Genomic DNA, 24440 nt, shown 5'->3' on the forward strand with positions numbered 1-24440 from the left:
ATTAACATCAAAACATTTCATTCTCCTGAGTATATCCTACCTTTATGTACATTAAGCAGGAAGTCGCTGACATTAATATTTGTTATTACAAGTCCAGAATTCTGCATCAGATGTATTTTTTTCTTTTAAATTTGAAGAATTCAGGGTGGTCCTCAAGTTCTCCGAGTCTGTTTCTTACTCAAACTAAGACAACTGTTAATGTTCCCTCTCTGCAAACTACACTTTAGAAAGAGCACGCTTTAAAAACTGAGTACAAACCCTCTCTTCCCCTTCACAGGATATAATGTTTATGATTCTAAGAAAGGAAACCCAAGGTCTTTCTCTAGTTTTACCGTTTTAAAATCTTCTGTCCAATTGCTAGTTTGTCTGTCTTGACGTGTACCTGTTACTGTAGCGACATGAGCAAGTATGTCCAGTTTCTCTACCAACAGTGCATTTTAATTGCTTGCCATTGGCTATCTAAATCAGATACGACATCCAAAGTTATATCCTATATACTAAACACTGCAAGCGTGTAACTCAATGAAATGCTAAAAGAGAAAGTTTCTAAACAGAATATGTTTGCTGTCACTAAAGCCTAGAGTAAAGCAACTCAGGGTGGCGACTACTCATTCTTTTGGACTTCCAGGGCTAAGAAATGGAGACTCCATCGTCTAGTTTGTTTTCGCTTGCTTCCTCTTGAGTGGCAAGGCAATTTCCGCACAAGAGTTTGTAAAGTGCTTCGGAAGCTTGTGGATGATATAAACACACTCGATGTTATTAGTGTATTACTACAGAGCATTACGTGGAACCACTGTCACTGCGTCGGGGGTAAGCTGAGGGTACAGCCCTTCCTAAGGAGAGGGAGAGAGGGAGAGGACAGTCCCCTTCATCATCCTAAACGTTTGGCTGGCCATCTTCTAGGCTGGGTTATTTTTTCAACCGCAGCGAAGCCCCACGTGAAAAGTTACACACACGCCCCGCACGAGGAGGACTTCGACAGTCCCCATCCTTGCAGGGCTGGGAGTCCAGAAAACCGAGCGCGGAGAGGAGAGCTGGGGCTGGGCCTACACCCCCAGGAACGTGGGGAGGTGCTGGGACTGTCGAAGGGGCCCCGGCTGCGGCCGACGCCAGCGGGGCGACCCGAGGCGCAGCTCCGGGGCGGGGGCGCGGCGCCGGGCGCGGGGAACGGCCCGGGAGGGCGGCCGCGCCGGGGCCCCGCGCCTCCCGGTTGCCGGGAAGGCTCGCGCCCTGCGGCCGGCGGCGTGGGGGAGGGGAGGCCGGGCCTGCGGCCTGTTGGGGGAGTTCAGCCCGGGCCTCGCGTGCGGCTCTCGGCCGGGCCCCCGGCCCCCGGGCCCCAGGCGCCGAGAAGAGACTCACCGGAAAGGCCCGGATCCGCATCTTGGTGTCCTTCCGGCTGCCCGTGCCTTTGCTCAGATTCGACATGGTGCTCGTCCCCTCCCCGGCGGCGGCTTCGGGTCGCACTCCGAGGCGCCGGTGTCACATTTAAGGCGGGCGGGCAGGCAAGGGGCGACGCTGGGGGCGGCGGCGGCGGCGCTGCCCCCGGGCTGGGCTGGGGAGCTGGCCGGCCCCTGGGCGGCCGCGGCGGGGGCGGCGGCGGCGGCTCGGGCTCCGGCGGCTCGGGCTTGGCTGGGGGTCTGCACTGGCGCGGCGGCTCCGCGGGGTGCCCCTCACGCCGGGCTCGGCTCCCTTTATCGCGCTCCTCCGCGATGGCGGCGGCGGCGGCGACGGACAAACATCTCACTGCGCAGGCCGAACGTCCTCCTCCTCCTCCTTCTCCTCCTCCGCCTCAGCGAGACGAGATCCGGCCCAGAGGGTGGAGGGGGGAGGAGGGAGGGAGGAGAGCCGGAGAGTGGAGAGATTGGGGGGAGGGGGGTGGGAGGACGGGAGGGGGAGGCGGGCGGCCGCGGCGGGGACGCTCAGATCTCGCGAGAAGAGGGCGAGCGCGCGGCCCAGTGTGGGGCGGGGCGAAGTCTGAGAGCGGGAGGGGGCCAACCGGAGAGGAGGAGAGGAACAGGGAGTTGGGGAAGTGGGAGGGGCAAGCGGGGCGGGGAGGTGGGAAAGGGGCGGGACTGAGGGCGGGAGGAGTAAGCTGACTTTTTGAAAGGGGAGCGTTGGTGACCGTATCCTGGGCGGAGGTGGCTGCTGATTGGTGGAGCGCGGAGCGGGTGGGGGGGTCCTGTTCACGTGGACGGAGGGGGCGGGGGAAGTTCCGAGAGCAGGAGCGGGACTGTAGTAGGCTGGGTCCGGCGGGGCTGAGCGGGGCGGGGCTGGGCTAGGGAGGTAGCAGGATAGTCTTGACGGAGGAGCGTGGGCTGCTAGGTGGATAACCACGTCCTAGAACTGGTTCCTGTGTTTTTCTAGGGCATGTGGACTAGGGATGGGTCCTTGAGCAGAAGCCAGAAAGTTGAAAGAAGAGTTTGTGCAGGAGTTACCTTCAGTGTCAGAGATTAGGGTCCTGTATGCCCGAGGTATTCGGCTTGTATGTGCACACTCCAGCTGTCGGGATTAAGGGGTGGAAGTGTTATCCACAAAATTTCCTTAAACTAAAGAAGCTCTTGATTCAGTAATATTTCCTGAGGGACCCAGGACTTTTAGAGTTAAAATCTCTTTTTCGTTGCCGTTGAAATAAAATGACAACTCCCTTAATGCAGTGCAATATTTCTGGTAAATGGTATTGAATAGAAGATAGGATGATAAAAACCTATCTTTAAACTGCCAAGTCATTTTTAACATTAAAAAAAATGACAGGTTTTGAAACCTTTTGTCTTTGATTCCAGTTTGCTCTAAGTTTGGGGGAAAATTTTTTTTGACATTGTGGTCCAAAAGTCTAGTTTGATTCACCAGTTTTGCTTTTCATTTATTATGAATTTTACTTCCTAATTTACCTCTTTGCTAATTGATGTTATATGTGGATTTTTGACTCTACAGGGGTATATGTGAGTTCCCACTAAAGTTTGTGATCTCATTTTAAATAAGAACCTACTGTTGGGATGGGTATCTACATTTGGAAGCTGGGGTTTTAATACTTTTAAAATTTATTTTTAATACCTTTTTGAAAACAAGATGGGGTTTAATACTTTTGAAGCGTTCAGAAGCTGGGGGTTTTTAATACTTCTTTTAAAAAAAATAAGTAAACTGAAATATACCTTTTGATTTGTTCACTATAAGGTTGAATTTGCCCTGGATGAACTTAATCCTGATAACCAGATTTATGAGTGTTGTGCTTTCACCCCTTACTTTGTTGAAATATCCCACTGGAAACGTCGTATTTTCTTGTTTTATTTTCTTATTTTACTTTTTTTATAATCAAAACAAGAGCTTAAGAAACAAGGATTTTGCTCAAAGCAGTATCTGTGTAAATACAAAAGCTAAAAATAGGTCATCAAGAATTGTGTTGGTAAGGTGAGATTGGGAGGGGCTCTGATTTAAATATGAGATACTGTGAGTCTTGGATAGAAGTTTATAATCTGTATGCTGATTGAACCTCCATTTCCATAATCATTAGACTATATTAACAACCAATGTTTTTGTATTGGTTATAGTGTCATATGGCCCAGTTTCTTTGCAATGTAAGACTATATGTCCCAGGGCCAGCTCTACTGCTTTACTGGCTGTATTTTGTGTCTTTGGGGGCAAGGACTGGACTGTTCTTGTTTAGAGTTTCTCATCTGTTAAAATGGGGATAAAAATAATACTTCCTCCTTGGGCTACTATGAAATTTAGGTGATTAATACATTTTTAAAAGCTCTGAGAACAGTACTTAGCACAGAGTAGCCACTCAAAATCTGTTGGCTGTTATTACCGTGGGTAATTAAGGCCCAGGTTACACTAACTTCCTTTATTCAATATGTAAGTTTCTTTAAAAATGCTGAATGCTTTTTAAAAAAAATTTTTTTTTATTGGAAGTACTGGGGATTGAACCCAGGACCTCTTGAATGCTGAGCATGTGCTCTACCACTGAGCTATACCCCCCCCCCCCAGTATGCTTTTATAAAATGAATCTTATTTTAAAATTAGGCTTATCTCCAACACTTGGATTCACAAACCAATAAAGTTTTCAAAAAGCTAAGGAACCATCTTGTAGAGTTGGCAACTTTATTTTGTCAAGTAAGAGCATTAAAAAGGAATAGCTAAGTAAAAGTATAGACTAGCTTCATTATCTTATTTTTTAAAAACATTTTAAGTACAGAAATAGAGGAAGGTCAATTTGTGTATAAAGGACAGTTCTTTAAATTGGTTAATTTAGCTTTCTGAAAAACAATACATTGAACTGATTTTTCTCATTTCAGTGTGAACCTGAGGAAACACCGTGGGCCAGCATTTAAGAACGTCCTGCATTAAGGCATATTTCCATGTAACTGTGAAGCATATAATCACCCTTTGTTTGTTTTGTGGACCCAGATTTTCATATTTTGGTTTTGCTTAAGCAAAATTTAGCTGCATCTAAAAGAATCACTGTCAACCGTCTTCTGTTAGGCTTTTAACCACAAAGACTCAGAAAAGTTCTTCAAAATGAATTTGTCTGCCACTGCCATACAAAAATCTATTGCCCATTTATTGGTTCATTTATTTAATTCACTTATTTAAGAAATATTTCTTTAATGGCTGCTCTATGTCAGGCACTAATGTGACTAAGACGTATGAGAACTGCCATCACAGAATATATAGTCCTTCTTCCCCGCCTCAAAATTTGGAAACCATGGACCCAAGTCGGATTTGGCAACAACTTTTTATACACTTCAGTCCAGAAATCAGAGATTTTCCTTCCTAGGAAAACAGCATCCTCAAAATGTCTAAGAAATACTCTTTAAAGCAGCAGTTGACCATTCTTCTGTTCTAGTAGTATTCCCTGACTTGCAAATAGCAAATGAACTTTCAGGATATTCATTTTTCTGCCAACTGCCACCTGATCTAACAGAGAAAGCAGCGCTGGAATAGGAACTCACTAGATGTTACATGCCTGCTGGTTGGTATTCCTACTTATGCTGACCGTGTCCTGACACAGGAGAACTGTGGCCCCGTTTCCATTTGTTCGTGTGGAGCGCGTGCAGTCAGAGAAGCCAGGAGGCTGAGTGGACCTGTCCCTTTTCTACATCCCAGTCTAGAAATGGGCAGTGCAGACTGTGAGAAGCCAGTGAAAGGCAATAGCTTCTTGGCTGTGAATTTCTAGGTATCCAGGCTACCAAGCCACATTAATCACTGTATCATACCTGCTGATTTGATTGTGCAGGTATTGGTTATCTACCAATTCAGTTAGAAAGTTCTGTTCAACGGCTTTGTGTCAGGGAAAGATGCATGTTTTTCAAATTGGAAGGGGAAGATTTGTAAATATTATCACTTCCTTGAAAAAAAGGGCTAGATATTCCACTTTCTTGTCTCTATTAGGCAACTGGTAAGTATTGTAGGCCATTAAATTTGTACATATTTAGAGTAATACCATTCATATGTACTTTACATGATGGCATAGGAGTATCCGATTGAGAACATAACCACAGACAGTTGCATTTATGAAAACTGTAGATCTTTTTCATCCACCTTTTTTACTTTGTCCTTACTACTTTCTTTTATATATAGCACCAAGACGAGAGGCCTATAAGATCTATGAGCATATAAGACAAGTTATATCTTGAATAAAAGAAAATCTTAAATGCCTATTATATCATAAAAATCCATCTTGGTTTTTTTTTTTTTTTTGACATTGTCATACTAAACAAAATCATCTCACAGCAACTCTGGAAACCTTCTAGTTGCCCTGGACAGTATTCTGTTTATTCCATATTATCCAGTAAATTAATATTTTGAAAATAAAAATATCTGTGTATATAATCAACTAACCTAACTTAACAGAATATATCTTCTCAGTTAAAAATTATAGGCATTGCATTCATGTAATTTTATTTTGAAGAAAAATAATTTCCTCTTACTGATAACAGTAACTGTATCAAGAAACCTCCAGGGGACAGTTACCAGTATGTATTGCTTTCATTCTTGACAAGTAAAGTGTATGTTAAAATTTATAGCTCATCAGCTCTTTTTTTGCGAAGTAAGTTAATTTTGGAGATGAGATAAAGCATGGTTGCAGAAAGCTGTAAAACTAAATAGTCTAAATTTTATGCTAGATTTAGTAATTGTGTGAATTATAAATACGTCAACAAATATAATATAATAGTATTATCTTTAAACTTCTGCAGTAAGCTGTTTGTATTTAGTTCACAGTAAAATTGTATTCTTTATTCTTAGATCTTCAACTAGTAAAAATTAGAATCTGAACAAAGCAAAGGTGTACTGGTAGAGATGAGGAGTAGCCTTTAAGAGACTAAGAGATTTAAAAAAAAAAATGTTGGGGCCAATTTCTAGCCCCAAATTGATATAATCAGTTAATTCCTAGTACTAAATTGATTTGAACTTCTTGGTATCTGAATCTTCTAGTTTTTGAGTGGCTGGTTATTGAGCAGAAGACCCACTGAATGGGTGGTTCTAAGAAAGGGACAACATGGACACCTTGTTAAGATGAAACCAGCAACTTTATATCTAACCCAGTTAAAAACCTTGTAAATTTTCATTTATGAGACCTTTCGCTATGGTTCTTCTCTGCTACTGAAATCCTTGTTGAGAAGTACCTCTCTCTGCATAGACCTTCAGCTTTTGGGAAAAGTTGCTTTAGATGCTTGGATTATTAAGGCAGTTTCACATTATTTTATTAATTATTGTAGCCAGGTTTGTCCTTTTGAGGAGGGAGTGCTTCCTATTAGTACCCTGATTTCTTAGTTTAAAGGATTCACTCACTGGGTCTGGTCTCGGTGGATAGTAGTATCCACTTCCTATTATGGCAGCCACTCCCCAGCTCAGCCTGGGGATGTACACTAGGGACTCAGGCCATCAGACCTTTGCCTGGAAACTCTTGAGTAGGTGTCTAAAGGTCACAGGGACAGTCAGTGAGCATGTGGGCAGTGACAGTTAGTGGCCTAGGCTCTTCCTACTGAGTGACTTGTGCTGTCATTCCTGCTCTTCCGCTTTCTGGAGGTCCCCAGGTTCCTGCTTGTTCTCCAGCTCTGGTTCTCCCACCTCCCCTGGTTTCTGTGACTCCTAAGATGCCTTCCCCCAATTCCATGTTTGCTGAAAATAATCATTTTGTTTCCTCTGTGTATCAGTCAGGGTCCTAGCAGGAAACAGATGGCTCACTCAAACAGGGAAATTGAGGCGACTTTAATTTGGGGACTATTCACAGAAGTGTGGGCAGAGTTAGGGAGTGATGAGGGTGTGACGAAGCATCTCAAGACTAGCAACAAGAGGGAGCCTTGCACTGCTTCTAGGCTAGAAGGGCCAAGAGGAGAAGTGGCCACCAGCACCTGGATGGAGAATTCTCTTTGTACCTGTGGGATAGGGCTGCCTGACAAGCTGAGGCCTTAGGGGAGGACCCAAGTAACTGGCTCAATAGAAAGGCAGCCAGGGGATGAAATACCCCAGCTTCGCTTCCCTTGGACTTTTGGCCGGTGCCTCCTATCGGATGAACCTAACTGGAAGCCAAAAGGCCAGTAATCCCATTGGTGGAGCCCATAAAGGTCATCCTTCCAGAGCACACAGCAGAATGGGGAAGGGTAGAGAATAGATCTGGAGAAGGAACCAGGAATATTCCTGTAAAGTGCTTGCGAAAAAGACTTTTGACGGATAAAAGTAAAATATACATATTTGATCATTTTTAAAGCCCCGCTCACATAGTTGCAAAGTCTGTGCACTGTGAGAAGGTGCCTTACTGAGGAAGTAAGTAGAGGCTGGTACTCAAGGCATGTGCCCTTGCAAATGCTGTCATTACCTGAAGATCGGAGCAGGTGGTTCCTTGATCAGAGATGCCAACTGCCCTCTAAACGGTGAAGCTATGGGGCTGGATTTCACTGGGTGGTGGGCAGGGCCCTTTGGACTCTTCTAATTTGCATTAAAACCATCATATAGATGAGTAGTGGCTGAGCATTGCCAGTACGCTAATATTTTAAACCATGACATAGTATAGCACCGTGGTTAAGCGTGCCTGCTCTGGGACCAGACTACCTGGATTCTAATCTGAGTTCTGCAGTGTATCAAGTGAGCCCCATGTATTCTCATCAGTGAAATGAGGTTAGTAATAATGCCAACATCACACAGCTAGTGTGAGGATTAAATGAAACAGTGGAGATGAAGTATTTAGAACAACACCTGGCATGCAGTTTGAACTCAGAGAACACTAACAATTATTTTGTGGTTAATTTCTAAAACCATTCTTTGGTCTTTCATTCCTGCAGCCGCCACAGCAGTCCCATCACCCCCTTAATTGATGGACTTCCTGTCATCTGTATCCACTACCTACACTTTCATCCTCTCAATCACATCACTTTCCAATCAACATTCATTTTCGCTGCCACTTTTGCTTCCCCAGGCCTATTTACTAGCTGTCTCTTATCTGTGGAGGATACTCGCAAGTTATCTGTCCTCCCAGAGAGACTCAGGAGCAGCAAGGCTCCTAAAAGCAACTGAAAAGAAGAAACAATGATGGCTTTGACTTTCAAGCCATGTCAAAATCTTTGACAAGCTTTAAATTGTTAAGATGTTCTCTCTGTAGTTTAAGATGTGGGTTCACCACAATTCTAGGGTTAAAACTTTGAATCTATTATGCTTATTTTAAGGTTAAACAATAAACTTTAAAAAATAAACACATGAAGCAATGTAACCTGACTGTCCCTTGTCATGATCCGTCTTATGTGTCCTTTCTTTCCAAAACATACAAAACATACAAAAGTACACGGTGAATTAAATTCATCCCTAAGATTTTGATTGAAAATATGATCCTATATTATCTGAATTTTTTATATCTATTGATAAGAAAGCAGTTCTTTTCATAATTGTGTCCACACTTGTAGAAGTAAAAAAAAAAAAAAAAAAAAAAAAGATCTATGTGGCTCTGGTTTGATCAACACATTCACCATCAGTTTTTGGTGAATTTACACATTTAGCACCTAACCAGTGTGGTAACAAGTGACCATGGGTAGGGATAGAGAAGGATTACAAATGAATGCATTCTAAGCAGTATCACATTTCAAAACAAGCCAGCAGACTCTCCTTTATATAAATACCTGGCACGTAGTCTGGACAAAGAATATTAGCAGTTATCAAATCAAACAGAAGTTATCAAAGCAAGAGAACAGTTCAGGTTGTCCGTAAAAATAGTGCACGTGAATCAGCTAAATTACTTTTTGTGGCAGGTAACAGAAAACCCAACTCAAATTGTCATACACAACAATCAAGGCTGTTATCTCACATAACAAGAAGTCCAGAGTTAGCATGAGTTCCGGGCGTGGTACATCAGGGCTCCAGCCCAGGTTTATGGCAGGCAGTCTTCCTGGCCCCGGCCCTGGGCTGCTGGGGAGGTGGCTGTAGTCGGTGCAGGTATCACTTACAGACACAACAAAGTCCAGACTAGAGGAAAAAGAGAGATTGTCTGTTTCTTTTGGCTCCGTGTAACGAGCTAGGAAACAGTTCCCAGAAGCAGTCCCAGGAGACTCTCTCAAGGCTCATTGGCCAAGACGAGGTTACATGTCTGTTTTAACCCACTCAGTGGCAAGGGACATGAGCATAGTTTACACTAATCATTGGAGTAGAAGAGATTTGGAGGGTCAACTACTGCCATCTATTAGTACAGAGCACATTTATGTATCTCAGTGTGAAGAGATTTTACATGGAAATTAGTAAGTTTGTTTATCTGTGTTTGTGTGTGAATAAAAGGTTGTTTGGCTAATGAAGAGGCATGATCTCAGGCCCCAAACTACAATGAAAAGGTAGCTCTCAAACACAGATAAGGAGATCAAAGAGCAGTGCATCACCACCAGGGACCCACAGAAAGGTGTGGCGTATTTCAAAGGATACTATGGGTATGCACATTTGTACAGACACCTGCACACTTCTTTCAGGGGGTCACAGGCTTGTCTCTCAAAGGTGCTGAAGAAGCCCATATTCTGCTTTCATGGGCTCTGTAGACCAGGCAAATGAGGCCAAGGTGGATGTCTACATAGAGCAACTTGACAGGAAATGAGGAGACCTCTTTTCCCTCCAAAATGCTCCCCTCTAAAAACAAAACAAAGCAAACCAGGGAGAGGATATAGCTCAGCTGTAGGGTGTATGCTTAGCATGCATGAGCTCCTGGGTTCAATCCCCAGTACCCCATTAAATATAAATAAATAAATAAATCAAACTAATTACCTTCCTCCAAAAAATGTAAAAAACAAATCATAAAATATACATTTTTTTTTTTAAAAAAAGGAAACCAAATGCACAAAAACACAGAGAGATCGAACTAGCCATCTGCTGAGGTGGGCAAGATTGTTGGCTATGAGCTCGGTGCTGTCTCTCCCAACCCCAGAGCACTCCACTATGAGCCCCAAAGCCACCAGTTCCATTCTTGGATAAAGCATGTCTAAAGTTTTTTTCTAAAGTAAATGCTTGTGGGAAGAAGACTACATGAAGCCACCAACACTTTAGCATTAATTATTACATCATAGATGCTCAGTGTGCCTGGAAACAAGCAAATTCCCTAGATGGGCAGGATCTTTAAAAAGGTAAAAGCAACTTCTTTATCATTCTGCTTAGATTTTCAACAAGAAAAACATGTCTGTATAAACCCTAGGGGAAAATAATGTGACAATGAGGTTCAAACGTGTACCCTACTTGAGCCAGTATATATGATGAAGAAACCAGGAACTTGGGCTCTTGGGAGCAGGGCTGTGTGGTTCTCTGGGATATCCTCTTCTCCTGGTTTGGCTCCTGAGGGGAATCCTGGGATTCGCTCTTTATTTCACTTCCTGCTTGTTGGTAAGCGATTGGCTCCTGTCCACGTTACAGTGGAAATTAATCCAGATGTCTCCCAAGAATGAAGTATGACCTTGGGTTCATTTTAGACCCTCCTCAAGGGAGTGAGTAGCTTTGTGAGAACTTTGTGTTCAGATGTTTAGCTCAGAGATGTTTATACCTGACTGATGCCAAAACATTTATTAACCATCCTGGAACCCTTACAGCTCTTGATTCTGTCTTTGCTCTTTGGTAGCAGAGGTGTGTGTCTCCCAAAGATGGGAAGAGCTGGCGAAACATGGAAATTTTCCTTTGGGAATAGAAGTTAGTATTTTATATTTAGGTCAGATCTAGTCTTAACGTATTATTGTTTTGCTTGCTTTTACATTCACTAAATTCCTAAAAGTAAGAAAATACCTAACCTTAAAAAATTGTGAATCACTATATTATACATCCATAACTTATATAATATTGTACATCAACTATACTTGAATTAAATAAATGAGTAAATGAGTAAATAATAAATAAATAAGAAAACATCTAAAGTACAATTTCTAAGTGTTCTTATTTGGGTACCATTGCAAAGGAAAGGAGGCTACCATTGATTGGACATATACCACCTGACTTTAACGCCTCAACTTTGCTCGCTTCATCTTTAAAGCAATCCTGTGCAATTCAGTATTATTAGCATCATGATGAAGAGCTCTGGGTTCAAGCCCTGTCACTAAACTAACTAACTGAATGACCTGGATGCTTCTATATCAAAAGGGGATAAAGACAGTAACTACTCTCATGAAATTCTTTAAAGAATTAAACGGGTTAAGGAACCTTCAATGATCTTCGTAAAGCCCCTTGCAAATAAGCGTTTAGTAAAAACCTGCTCTTCTTTTATTGTTTTTCTTATTTTACAGAAAGTCGTATCTCAAAGAGATAAGTAACTTGACTTGCCTGAGAGAGGTTAAGTAATTTGCCTAAGGTCACCACATCAGTAAGTTGTCATGAGAGAGGCATTCAAATGCTTTTATCTGATTTCAGGTTTATCCAATTCTAGAGTCTGCATGTTTCACAAGCATGTCGTATTCATGCTGAATCATCTATTTCACACACTCTATTCCTCATAGGATAATGGGATGAACCGCCTAAAAGCTGGGGATCAAAAATAATTTTTTTGGTCTTCTTCCTGAGTGCTCTGTTCTTAGGGGGTCACTAAGTAGATGTTGGTGAATGACTGACAGGTTGAGTGTGTTCTCCATCTGAAGAGTCCATCAACCAACTAAGGGTTGAAAATATTTGGGAAAAAAATTCTGGAAAGTTCCAAAAAGCAAAACTTGAACTTGCCATGCACCAACAACTATTTACGTAGCATTTACATTGTATTAAGTATCATGAGTAAATTAGAGATGACTTAAAGTTTGTCAGGGGATGCGTGTAGGTTATATGCAAATATTATATCATTTTATATAAGGGACATGAGCATCCATGGATTTTGGTATCCATGGGGGTCCTTGGCCCAATCCCCTGAGGATACCGAGGGAAGACTGTATTGTGTTGCAATTTTGAGTGATGGCCTGAAAATGTAATAATAGTCTATCCATGTTACTCTGATCTTTACTCGTTAAGACCATCTCTATGTACTTTAAGCCATAAATTAGCTAGGGAAGATTGAGTTTTGCTGAGTATGTCCTTCTCACATAGTAGAGAAAGGAACTGAAGTTTCAATAAAGATTTTGGAGCTAAATGAATTTCTTTAGTTCACCAGAACATGTAGGTATATCTGAAGGTCCCAGCTATGATTAACTGATGTTTTTTTTAAACAGTAACTACAGCGGAACTTTCTTTCTGCCCAGGGTTTACTTTGTACCTCAAGTATTATGAGGCTTGGGAAGGGAGTAAGTGTGAATTATAAGTTCACTCTGAGCAGGTACACTTTAGGGTATAATTTTGTTGAAATCCTTTTTCTTGCCATACACCCAATAAGACTTAAGACTGCCAAAGCCCTTCCTTCAGTAAGAGATCTCTTCAGGCATCCTTCCCTTGGTGTTACACATGGGGAACTGTTGAGTTTGAGTGCTTCAGTGTGGTAGAATCAAACAAAAGTTGGAGAACCAGAACGTCACCTTTGTCATCATTCTAATTTTTTTGATTTGTGGTATTCATCTTATTTTTTGAAGTCTTCTTATTACATATTTATAGACTTATTTACTTCTTTTTTTAAAAAATGAGATACAATTGACTTATAACGTTACATGTGTTTCTGGCGTACAACATAATGATTCAATATATGTACATATTGTGACATGACCACCACAATAATAGTTAACACCCAACACCACACATAGATACACATTTTTTTTTTGGTGGTAGAATTTCTTTTTATTATAGTTTACAAATGGATATACAAATGGATTTGGATACATGACACCAAGATCAAACGGAATGTGCCCAAATAAAACCACCACCAAAGAGAAACGATGCAGTTTACCTGACCTGTAAGGTAAGATTGCCCTTTAGCACCAGGACTTTGAAGGCATTTTAATGCATTATGTTACAGGTTACAGCAAATATAATTGGTGATTTAATTTTGAAAATATTTATCATCACCAGAGAGTCAGTTTGGAATATTCAAATTACCCCAGAATATAAAAGCAAATGCATAATTTTGTTGTACATGAAGTTTTACCCCAAATAGGGAAAAAAAAGCCCTCAAACAAATTCTGGACTCTATTTAACAACATGCAGGCTGATACATTTAGGAGAGAGGTGTGTACTGATGTTTTCCACTAAATCTGGAATGTATTAAAAAAGACGGCTTGCTGGAGGGAAATAGGAGTAGGCAGATAGATATGTGATAGCACAAATCTAGGGAAGTGTTAATTGTAAGACCTAGGTGGTGGAGATAGGTATTCACTGCATAGTTCTTTCAACTTTGTAGTGGGTTTGAAATTTTCCAATAAAATGTTGGAATAAAACATGAATGCATGGATTAAATTACTTATAGTTATATTTTACTGAAAAGAGGAGTCCAGGATGTGCCTGTGCTATAAGAAGTCTCACAGTAGATGAATCTGATACATGAAAATGTAGAAGTAATGATACTGATGGCAATTTATTGCATGCTTAGTATGTGCCAGGCATTGTACGAAGCAGTAAGTGTTAACTAATTTAATGTAATACTCACAAATGTTGTTTGAAGTACATATTATTATCCTTTTTTCACAAGTTAGGAAAAGGTGTAAAAAGGTTACAAAACTTGCAGGAAGGTGTATGTCTCGTAAGCAGCACAGCTGAGAGTCAAGCCACAGCCATCTGCGTCTACAGCAAACACATTCGTCTCTGCACTCCAGGAAAGGGCAATCTGAATTGGAGACATTCAGAGATTATCTAGTTCAATTTCCCCACCCCTTGTGACAAATGACACAAAGAAGCTCAGAATTCCTACTTTTTGGCCAAGGCTTTTGCCACTGGTCATTATGTCTCTCTGGATACAGTTGTTTTTTCATAAAAAGGATTCACTATAGGATTCCTTTAAGTAACAAATTTCCATAATGCACTTCAACCATAATTTGATAAAGTAGAATTTGATCTATATACTTTTCTTCAGGTATCATACATGTCATAAACAATGGCACCCTGATGCTATAAACAGTATGTCTAAAAATGTAACATTAGCCTGAGCTTTTGAATACACTGAAATTGTGCACATTTCCCCGGTGGGGGAAAATGCACAAAATTCTGAAATGAATATATACTGCAGCTATTTGAGTGAAAATGCTATAATTCTGATAATTATGGAGTTTTTTTCACAGCTCAATTCCAAAACCATGAGTTTCTAGGATTTATTTATTTATTTCTTTAGCAGTGACTGATTTACACAGTGCAAACTACCTTTAAAAAAACTGAATGTAGATAAGGGGAAACTGAGTATCAAAAAACAAAGAAGACATAGTTATGCCCTTTCCTCCATTTGCATCCCTCCCTTCACCTCAACTCATGTCTTCAGTTCTGCTCCCTAAATTCTGACATGGGAGTGTCACAGCATTGAAGAAATGAAGAGACCCACTAAATCTGTTAGGTTTTAAGTTCTGGGTAGTCGTTCACCTGCTCCAATGCTATTGGTCAAATGTTCAGTGGCTTTGGCAGTAAGAAGTCCTAGGTTTAACTTGTGGGTCCACCACTCACTAGATGAGTTTCCGTGAAGTTCCCTGTCTTCTGAGTCATTTTTCCATCAGCCACAAAATACTTACCTGACAGGATTGTCATGGATATCAAAGGAAAATGGGTTTATGCCTTGAAAACCAAATAAATAAATAAAAATTGAAGACAATGCAATAAACAACTTTTCAACGCCATTTGTTTTTTTTTTTTTTCATTTTCTGTAAGGCATAGTTATATTTTCCTTTGTGTGATGAAACTGTGAACATCTTTCTTGATTTCACAGCATAGAAGATGATTCTTCACGGGTCTCTTGCATATCTGCAGACTTTTCAAGTGAGGCACTGGTTGACTTTATTATGGACTACATTTTCAAAGATTTTTGTGTAACTAATAGCCTTGAAAAGCAGAGATAGTGTCTCTCTCTCGGGCAAAGAGCAGCCAAGTTTATTGTCCTGTATAAAAATCTGGGTTCCCTAACCTCAAGGTTTCTCTCCTGGAACACAATCCACTGCTTGTGCAGTTTTCCATCTGGGCTTGTCCATGTCACCCAGTGGGAAAGGGGCTTCAGGGAGCTGGTACAAGTGCTGATTCTTTAGCTACTGCCATTGCTGTGCTTAACAGTGTCTCTGGTCTCTGACCCAGGAGTCTCATGTCTTCCACCAGCCTTCATGAATCTATGGCTGGCCAATTTCTTTGCTGCAAGAAGAGTAAAATCTCAGACCCTTCACAAGATCCTTGACAAGAATGGGATGTAAAAAGGAGAGGAAGATTCTTCCTCCTACCATGTCTTGAGACAATTTTTACAAAATGTATGTCATCTTTTTTGGGAGAATGGGCAATATATTATAGTAATTAAACATTTAGACTCTGTGACCAGACTGTCCGGGCTCTTTGTTATTTGGGTTCTCCCAGAAACAAATTCTGAGATAAAGATATGAGAGAAAACAGTTTATTTGGGAGGTAATCCCAGAATTCACTGTTAAGGACTGAGGAAATCAGAAAGGGGAGGGAAGACAGCCAATAAATGATGAATTTTCAAGTAAGTTTGTGGATGACAAAAGTTTAGTAGGCAATATAGAGCAGGTGCCTCTGAGTTACCCTACCTGAGGGGCGAGGGACCAAATCCCCTCTGTCAGTGGTTGCAGGTGCCTGGGAGGAGGTTGGGGTGGATTCTAGCTCTGGTTTGCCTGGCTTGTCTTGCATACAGCACAAAGTGGCCTGCAGAGGCCCTGGCAGTGGGAAGTACGGCCTGGGTGTGCACTACATTGATAAGGCCAAGGGAATATAGTTGCATACCCACTGTGTTTGCTACAGACATCCTCTATCAGTATATTCTTAGGAAGTCACTCAACCTGTTAAGCCCTTGTTTCCTCCTCTATAAGATGAGAATCATAATAGCGCCAACCACATAGGGTTGATGGGAGAATTAAAGATTCAATCAGTGTAAAATACTTTAAGTAGGCCATAGCATCTCCTTAGCATTTAGTAAATGTTGGCTATTGTTATAAAGAAGATGACATTTATTGATTGCTTACGATTTCATCTATATCATTCTCTGACATTCTGGAGGTTGACTTCTGATTCCTGAACATCAAGAAGCCTTGTGTTAGTAAATAAATGCCTGAGATGGACTCTTATAGATTCAAGTATTATTTATATTTATCATTTGAGCCAACATTGGCTGCCTCATGGGAAGCACCAAGAAGGATGTGCTTAAAACTTATTATTCCTATTTAAATTTCTTTAGAGAATTTATGGGTCTAAGCACTCCTGAACTCTTTAATTTAAAGATTTACAGCTTTGTCAGAGAAACTAATTAAATCTTATTTGAAGTGTCAGTAACACAGCAGCTTTAAATTCAATTTTCTATTCTTCTATTATGGGAATGAGAATATAAAAGAGAAATGTATTTTAAACTCAATTTTCTAACATTATGTATTATTTATGTCAGATTCCTGTGAATTGGCAACATAGTAACTATGGAATTCACCAAAACAAAACACTCAAGAATTTTAGTAAGCCTACTTAACTTTCGATTAAGATAAAATTCTGCTATTAAGCTAAACACATGAGTAGGAAATTACAGTTTACTAAGGGAGAGACATATTTATGGAAACTATCTCTTTAAAGATCTATAGATCTGCCTCTTTCCCACTCTAATAAAATTCCTGACTTTCATTCCCTTTTATTCTGCCCAAACAGTCCTCTTGGCTTACTCTGCTTTGACTTTTAATCTCTTAATTTAAAGGACTCAATCACCTTAACATATATACTTATGTCTTTATATTAGACATATATATTTTTATATTAAGTCTTTATATTAAGGAAATTATCTCAAGAGTTTCCCCCAAAATCCTTTTTTTTTTCATTTTTGCAGTTGTTAACTTAGGTATTATTATTTTTTGTCTAAATCTGAGGATATCTCAATATAACATATATGTGTATATATGTAAATATGAAAAAAATAAGAAAATTATAATCTTTCTATAAGTACCTTATCAGTATTTAGACTGAAAGAAAAATAACCATAGTTTTTCACATTAAAATTTTGACAGTTTTAATGAGACATGCTTTATTTTTAGCTATTGGTTTTTTGTTTATTGAATTCTGTTTGGATGGCATTTATTTTTATCATGAACCAGAAAGTTAGAAAAACTTGTAAACTTTCTTTACTTCCATTAGCCACCTTTAAAATTTTTTTTTGATATCTCACTGCCCTATAAAACTTTTCTAAATAGGGAGTAGAATTTCCTATACATTTGATTCATGTGTACTATGATGTTATTTTTATTCTTGACATTTTCTAGCCATTTTCATCCTCAGCATCATTTTAATGAAATGTTTTGCTATAAATAATGTGAATCAAATATTTTTATCTTAAAAATAGACCATTATGGAGGAAAAATTAATGAAATTCATAATTTAACCTCTACTTTTAGGAAGAAACCATAAAATAAATCAAGTTGAAAATAAGTTTAAATTGTATTGCAGATTTATGGATGTTAAGAAGTTGTTTTAAATGTTTTAAATAGTCTTAGTGCATATATGCAGCTATAAAAATAATGTATCTTAGTAATAACTCAATTAATTTCTTTGCTACATTTATTTAACTGTTTAAAATTCTTCTGAATTCTTCTGAGAAGTAAACATTAATTCAAATCCTCTGAAAATGATTTAAATGCTTACCTTTTCTTAGTCAACATTTGTTTGTTCCTTTACTTATTAATGCTATGATGTTTGCTGAACGCTTACTGTGTGCTTAGCTCCAGGAATACCGTGCTAAAACGGCATGCTTCCTGGTTAATGAGACAAGATAGTAATCAAATAATGTCACCCAAAAAGCCCATAGGAGCCACCTCTGGTACGTACCACATATGAAGCTACCAGGCACTATGAGAGCACGTCCTAGGGAGACTGGACCCAGCCTGGGGACTAGCGAGAGGACTTCCTTGGGAAAGACACATTTGAATTGGGATCTGAGGGATGTGTAGGAGTAAGACATGAAATAAGGGTTTTGGCTACAATTGTGTCTGTAACTTGAGACAGAATTCTGTACCCAGATTTCAAAGTTAAAATAAGCCACACGTTATAATTAGTGATCTCAACCCCTCTAGTTTTATTGGAGACACGCACTATCTGGGTCTTCAGCTACTCTTTTATCAATAAAACAGATTGTAATGCCAGCTCTATTTAGGAGAAAATTGCTCTAAAAATAAAATGAAACAGGGTATGTGAAGTTGTTTTTTTTTTTTTCATGACAGAACTCTGGGCAGATACTGTTTATTATCTCTGTGTGATTTCCATTATTTTTTATTTTCACATGGCAAGTGGAAAAAAGAAGTCCATGCTTTAGAGAAAAGGGTTATTTTCTACAATTCAAATTTCTGGGTGTTCTTGTGCAATTGTTTATTAGCAAATAATTTTTAGTAAGTGGTTCCCGGATAAAACAGAATAAACTAAAACAGATCTTATTCTTCCCAGAAAAAATGACTATTGCAAAGATGCACAGTCAACATAGACAACATAACACCAAGAGTATTAGTAAATTCATTGTTCACTCATCCATTCATTCATTTATTCAATTAGTGTTTAGCTCTAAGGACACTAGGAAAAACAGGACACTGAAACAGAAGTGGTCCCTGCGTTCATAGAACTAATAATCTAGCATGTGCAATCTAACACGTGCAAGATGTTAATTTCAGGAACATGTGCTAGAAAGTACGTGAGCTAAGAACTACTATCTGTTACATAAATTACAAGGCCAATGATTCAATCAAGATTTATGCATAGCCCTCCAAGCCATCCACAAGTTGTGGAAGATGCCTAAGCTCTTTGTGTTACTACATCCCACTTCCTGGCAAAATGCCCCCCTCTGGAATTTGCCTGGATTCCAAGCTGAGAGGGGAGCACAGCTGGCAGGAGCACGCTCACCCCACCTCTACTTGTGAAAGGGTGAGAGTATCCCCCTTAGGAATAGGCTAGGCTTCTTGGGAGGTAGGTCATTATGCCAGTGGGAGATGGTCAACGCACAGGCGGAGTGGAGGCCACCTCCTGGCAGACCCACACGCCCGCTGCATTCTGAGTAAGCTCTGGAGGAGAGTGAAAGGCAAAGATATATCCTGAACAGCTCAGCTTATAGCCAGCCCCACTCAGCATCCTAAAAATGCCACAAGAAATGTCAGCTTATTTCTGGAAGGTCATCCATGAACTGAGACAAGTCCAAAAGAATCTCAGAGACTTAGGAGATGCTTGCTAACTTTGAAGGTCATAGCCTCAAAGTAGGGCCACGGAATTGGACCAGCAAAAGGAGTGCCATTGTCAAAATCAAGTTCTATCAGAAAAATAAAGGAGGTAGGATGCGTGTTTGGTGACACTCCTGTCTCCTGTTTCCCACAGAATCCCAGTGCACATACTGGCTGTGCAGGGCCCCTGGACATATTTTGAAGCTAACCAAATCCCGTTTTAACAAAAGTTACTCCCCTGTATGCCATTCCTTAAGTGGAAGATAATAATCTGAAAAAGAAAAACATTTCTGATAAATTGTTAATGGTATAAAGGATTTAGGACAGTGACTGGCATATAAATGCTTCCTGAAACTATAAACACATCTGGTAATTTCTGTAAGTCAAATATACACATATCCTAACAGGGGCTACTTGGAGACCTTTCTTAAACTCCAGAGGATGCCTTTAAAATGTGTAAGTTTCAGTCCTACAGGAGAGTTATATTGGGGGGTATCCCACCATTTATTAACTTTGTGCCCTCACATAATTTCTGCGTCTGATTTCATGAGCCTGGTCCTATGGCTAAATCTGACGTTCTATGAGTATGTATTGAGCCCAAGGTACACTGCTGAAAATTCAAGCCTTGTCAATGAGGTTGACTGTTTCTGGGCACTGGTACAAACCCCAGAAGTAAAGATTAGTTACATGTTTTCTTTAGTGATGATGTGAGTTAAATAGATTACTCTCGGATTAAATTTATCATCTATTCAACACAGTGTCCTTACAAAAGGCCTCAAAGTAAATACAGTCTTTAAAGTGTAAAAATTGGGGACTGTTGATAGCTGCCAAGCCCGTGTAGTGTTTCCACATTTTACTTGCTGGGCGAACCTACCTGTGCCCTTTTCCTGAGAACCTGTTCTAGATAGTTAAGAAGCAGATGTAGCTTCTTTACTCTCTCTGTCCCTTTTCACCAGCTTGATGCCAATGGACATGCAGCTTATTAAAGATGGCACAAGAAGGAAGGAGCATGGGTCTTTTTAAAATTACACATATATATATTTTATTGAAGGATAGTCAGTTTACAATGTTGTGTAAGTTTCTGGTGTACAGCATAATAGTTCAGTCATATAGGAACATACATATGTTCATTTTCATATTCTCATATCTCATTACTACCAGATATTGAATGTAGTTCCCTGTGCTATACAGTATAAATTTGTTGTTTATCTATTTTTTATATATTAGGTAGTATCTGCAAATCTTGAACTCCCAATTTATCCCTTCCCACCCCTTCCCCCCATAACCATAAGTTTGTTTTCTATGTCTGTGAGTCTGTTTTTGCTTTGTAAATAAGTTTGTTTGCTTATTTTAGATTCCATATGTAAGTGATATCATATGAGCCTGGGTCTTTGAAACATTACTTTGAGGAAAGCTCGCCATCAAACAAAAATATTTGCTTTGGAAGTTACATTAACAAAAAAAAAGTTCTATTTTGTTTGAATAGCTATCAATTTGGGGGTCTGTTTGTTTAGTCATTAGCCTACCCTATCTAATAGATTCATATTTTCCTGTCCTGGTGTTAAATGCTTTTGCTATTTCTTGCAACAATGATACCCTAACACAGATGCACAAGGACTTGGATACACACATGTGCACAAGTGCAGGCACGAGAGCTAGTTACCTTCAGATTTTATAGATGAGTAAGACATCTGTGTGTATTTTACCCAGAGCATGTTTAGACTACAGACTTTATCTAGAAAAATAAAGCTCAAAAATAAATCAAGAGGAGAATATAAATAAACTACCAAACTCTTAGAAGAAAACATGGAACAGAAGCTTCACGACGTTGGATTTGGCAATGATTTCTTGGACATGACACTAAAAGACAAAGGCAATAAAAGAAAAAAACAGACAAATTGGACTTCATGTGAATAAAAATTTTTGTGCATCAAAAGACACTATTAACAAATTAAAGGGCAATCCACAGAATGGGAGAAAATATTTGCAAATCATATACATGATAAAAGATTAATATACAGACTATATAGAGAATTCCTAAAATGCAACAAGAATAAAACCAAAGAGTTCAAATCAAAAATAGGCAAAGGGACTTAAATAGACATTTCTTTAAGGAAGATGTACAAATGACCAATAATCAGATGGAAATATGCTCAATATCACTAATAGTTATGCAAATGCCAATAAAAACTACACTGAGACACTACCTCACATCCATTGGGATGCTTACTATTAAAATATATATATATAACAAGGTTGGTGAGAATGTGGAGAAATTGGAACCCTTGTGTACTGTTGGTGGGAATGTAAAATTGTACAACACTCTGCTAAACAATATGGCAGTTCCTTATTAAATTAAAAATAGAATTACCAGTGATCCAGCAATTCTACTTTTGGGTATGTAGCCAAAAGAATTGAAAGAAAGGTTTTGAAGAGATATTTGTACATCCATATTCATAGCAGCATTATTCACAATAAGCTAAAATGTGGAAGCAACCCATGTGTACATTGATGGATGAACAGATAAACCAAATGTGGCATATACATACTATAGACTATCATTCAGCCTTTAAAAAGTAATGGAATTCTAACACATGCTATGGCATGTCTGAACCTTGAGAGTATTAGGCTAAGTGCAATAAGCCAGTCACCAAGAGACAAATACTGTGTGATTCCACTTACATGAGTGCCAAGGGTAGTCAAATAGAGACAGAAAGTAGACTGGTGATTGCCATGGGGTGGGGGAAGAGGAAATGAGGAGTGGTTGTTCAATGGGTATAGAGTTTCCATCTTGGAAGATGAAAGGTTTCTGGAGATGGATGGTGATGATGGTTACACAACAGTGTGAATGTATTTAACACCACTGAACTGGACACTTAAAAATGGTTAGGATGGTAAAATTTTAATTTTACGTTATGTATATTTTATCACTATAAAAATTTTTATTTAAAAATTTTATTTAAAAAAATCAACAGACAAATATGATCAAAGCCTTTAGAATCCCGAGAGATTTGACAAGTAAACATAGAATCCATCACTGCCAAGAATTTTTCTAACCCGAAAGTTTAGATGGTGTAAGGAAGGAATAGTTAGATAATGACATAATTATTTAAGAAACTTTTTTCATTGTGCAAACATAATCATGACAAAGTGCCAAAAGCTTTGAAAGCATTGTGTTAGGTACTATGATAACCCTACAGGAAGTATATACCTATATTTTATGGAGGGAAATTCTGTTACATAACTGGCTCAAGGCTATTTGCCCACTAAAGTAGAGTTTCTCAATTTCAGTATTTTATTCATGTTATTCTCATTTTGGACTGGATGATTCTTTGTTGTGGGACGGTGTCCTGTGCATTGAAGGATTTTATCAGCTTCTCTGGTCTCTATCCACTAAATGCAAGTAACGCCCCTTCCCCCCAGGTTGTGATAACAGACATGGTCATGTGTCGAAATCATTCCCCCTTCTTGAGAACCACTGCCAATACCAAGTGGTTACTAACAGAGCCCCTGCCTTTGAACTGGATTTTCAGAAAACAACTGGTCAGGGCAAGGTGGAATCAATTTAGGAAGATCTCATATACAAAATTATCAAAGCAGGGGACAAAGATGGGAGTTTGATAATAGAAACAAGCTGAAGTTTGACAGCACGAACTCCTAGCAGAGCACTGTGAGGTGGTTAAACTAAGGTTTCTCTAATTTCCCCAGATAATAAAACGTGATCTATCCTAGGGCTTGGGTTGGGGGGGATTAAGCCTCTGGGGGGTCCATGCAGCAACTGAAAGGCAGTGAGAATAGAGAAGCAGGGAGCTCATGACGAGGTAGCATAGCAAGGCAAGAATGGTTTCGGCTGAGGTAAGTCGAAAAAGTGTCATGGAAGAGTTGTCAACTGAGCGAGAGTATTTTTTTAAAGGCAAAACTCAATAGTTGTAAGGGATGGAAATCCACTCAAATTAATTCCAATTGAAAAGAAGGTTTATATTTAGGAAGTGGAGCTCTCACATAAATGAGATACAGCTGGGAGTGGAGCTGCACCCTGGGGAGCTGCCAAGGACCATCGCTGCTTTTCCTTTCAGTGGCTGCATAATTCTTCCGTGCATAATTTTGCAAGGCATGCTCTCTTCTGTATGGCAAACCGACTTTGTTTGCTTATCCTTGGTCTGCAATGCTCCATAACTTTGTTTTGCATGTAACTTTGGGTTAACATGGGACTGACACAAGAATAGACCCTCGATGAGTCTTACACAGTTTTCTATGTTGAATTGACTCTGTGTTATTTCTAGATTCCCAAGAAAAGAATCTGATAGGTCCAGTTTGGGTCAGCTAAGCACCCAACATGATTCACTCTGCTGAGAGTAGAAATAGGAATCCATGATAAAAACACGGTCCCCTAAACCCATTCCTTTAGCAGCCCTAGTGGGATGGGGCGGATGGTGTCAGGTGGCAAGAAAGGGAGTCTGGGAAGATAAATTTCCAAAAACTATCTATGACAACTTTAAAGTGTGAGTGGAGTATGGAAGAAATTAATTACTGGAAGATAAAATGGCATGAACAAAGATACAGAGCAAAGGTATTTTGTATATGGTCAGTAAATTTTCTAGATGAACTAAATTCTGAGGTTCAGGGATCATTATATAGTCTGAGTTTATTATAGACCAAGGTTTATGTAGGTAACAATTGGGCAATGGGGCTGGAAATATAGGATGGTATCATATTGTCAAGGATAAT

The 24440-nt window shown here is 39.7% G+C and overlaps 1 protein-coding gene across 2 annotated transcripts in view; it reads right to left on the bottom strand.

Moving 5' to 3' along the window:
* The window catches only part of CUL3 (cullin 3), an 89145-nt gene extending 87339 nt beyond the window's left edge, over positions 1-1806 (bottom strand). The window contains exon 1 of one of the 2 annotated variants that reach the window (XM_031452273.2): positions 1360-1806. In XM_031452273.2, the coding sequence (XP_031308133.2) occupies positions 1360-1425 (66 nt within the window). In that variant the 5' untranslated portion in view covers positions 1426-1806. The remainder of the gene's footprint in view (positions 1-1359) is intronic. The other variant, XM_031452274.2, reaches the window with a different exon arrangement.
* Positions 1807-24440: the final 22634 nt, after the last annotated feature.

Source organism: Camelus dromedarius, chromosome 4 (genome assembly GCF_036321535.1).
Source record: "Camelus dromedarius isolate mCamDro1 chromosome 4, mCamDro1.pat, whole genome shotgun sequence".
In the NCBI taxonomy this organism is placed as follows: Eukaryota; Metazoa; Chordata; class Mammalia; order Artiodactyla; family Camelidae; genus Camelus; species Camelus dromedarius.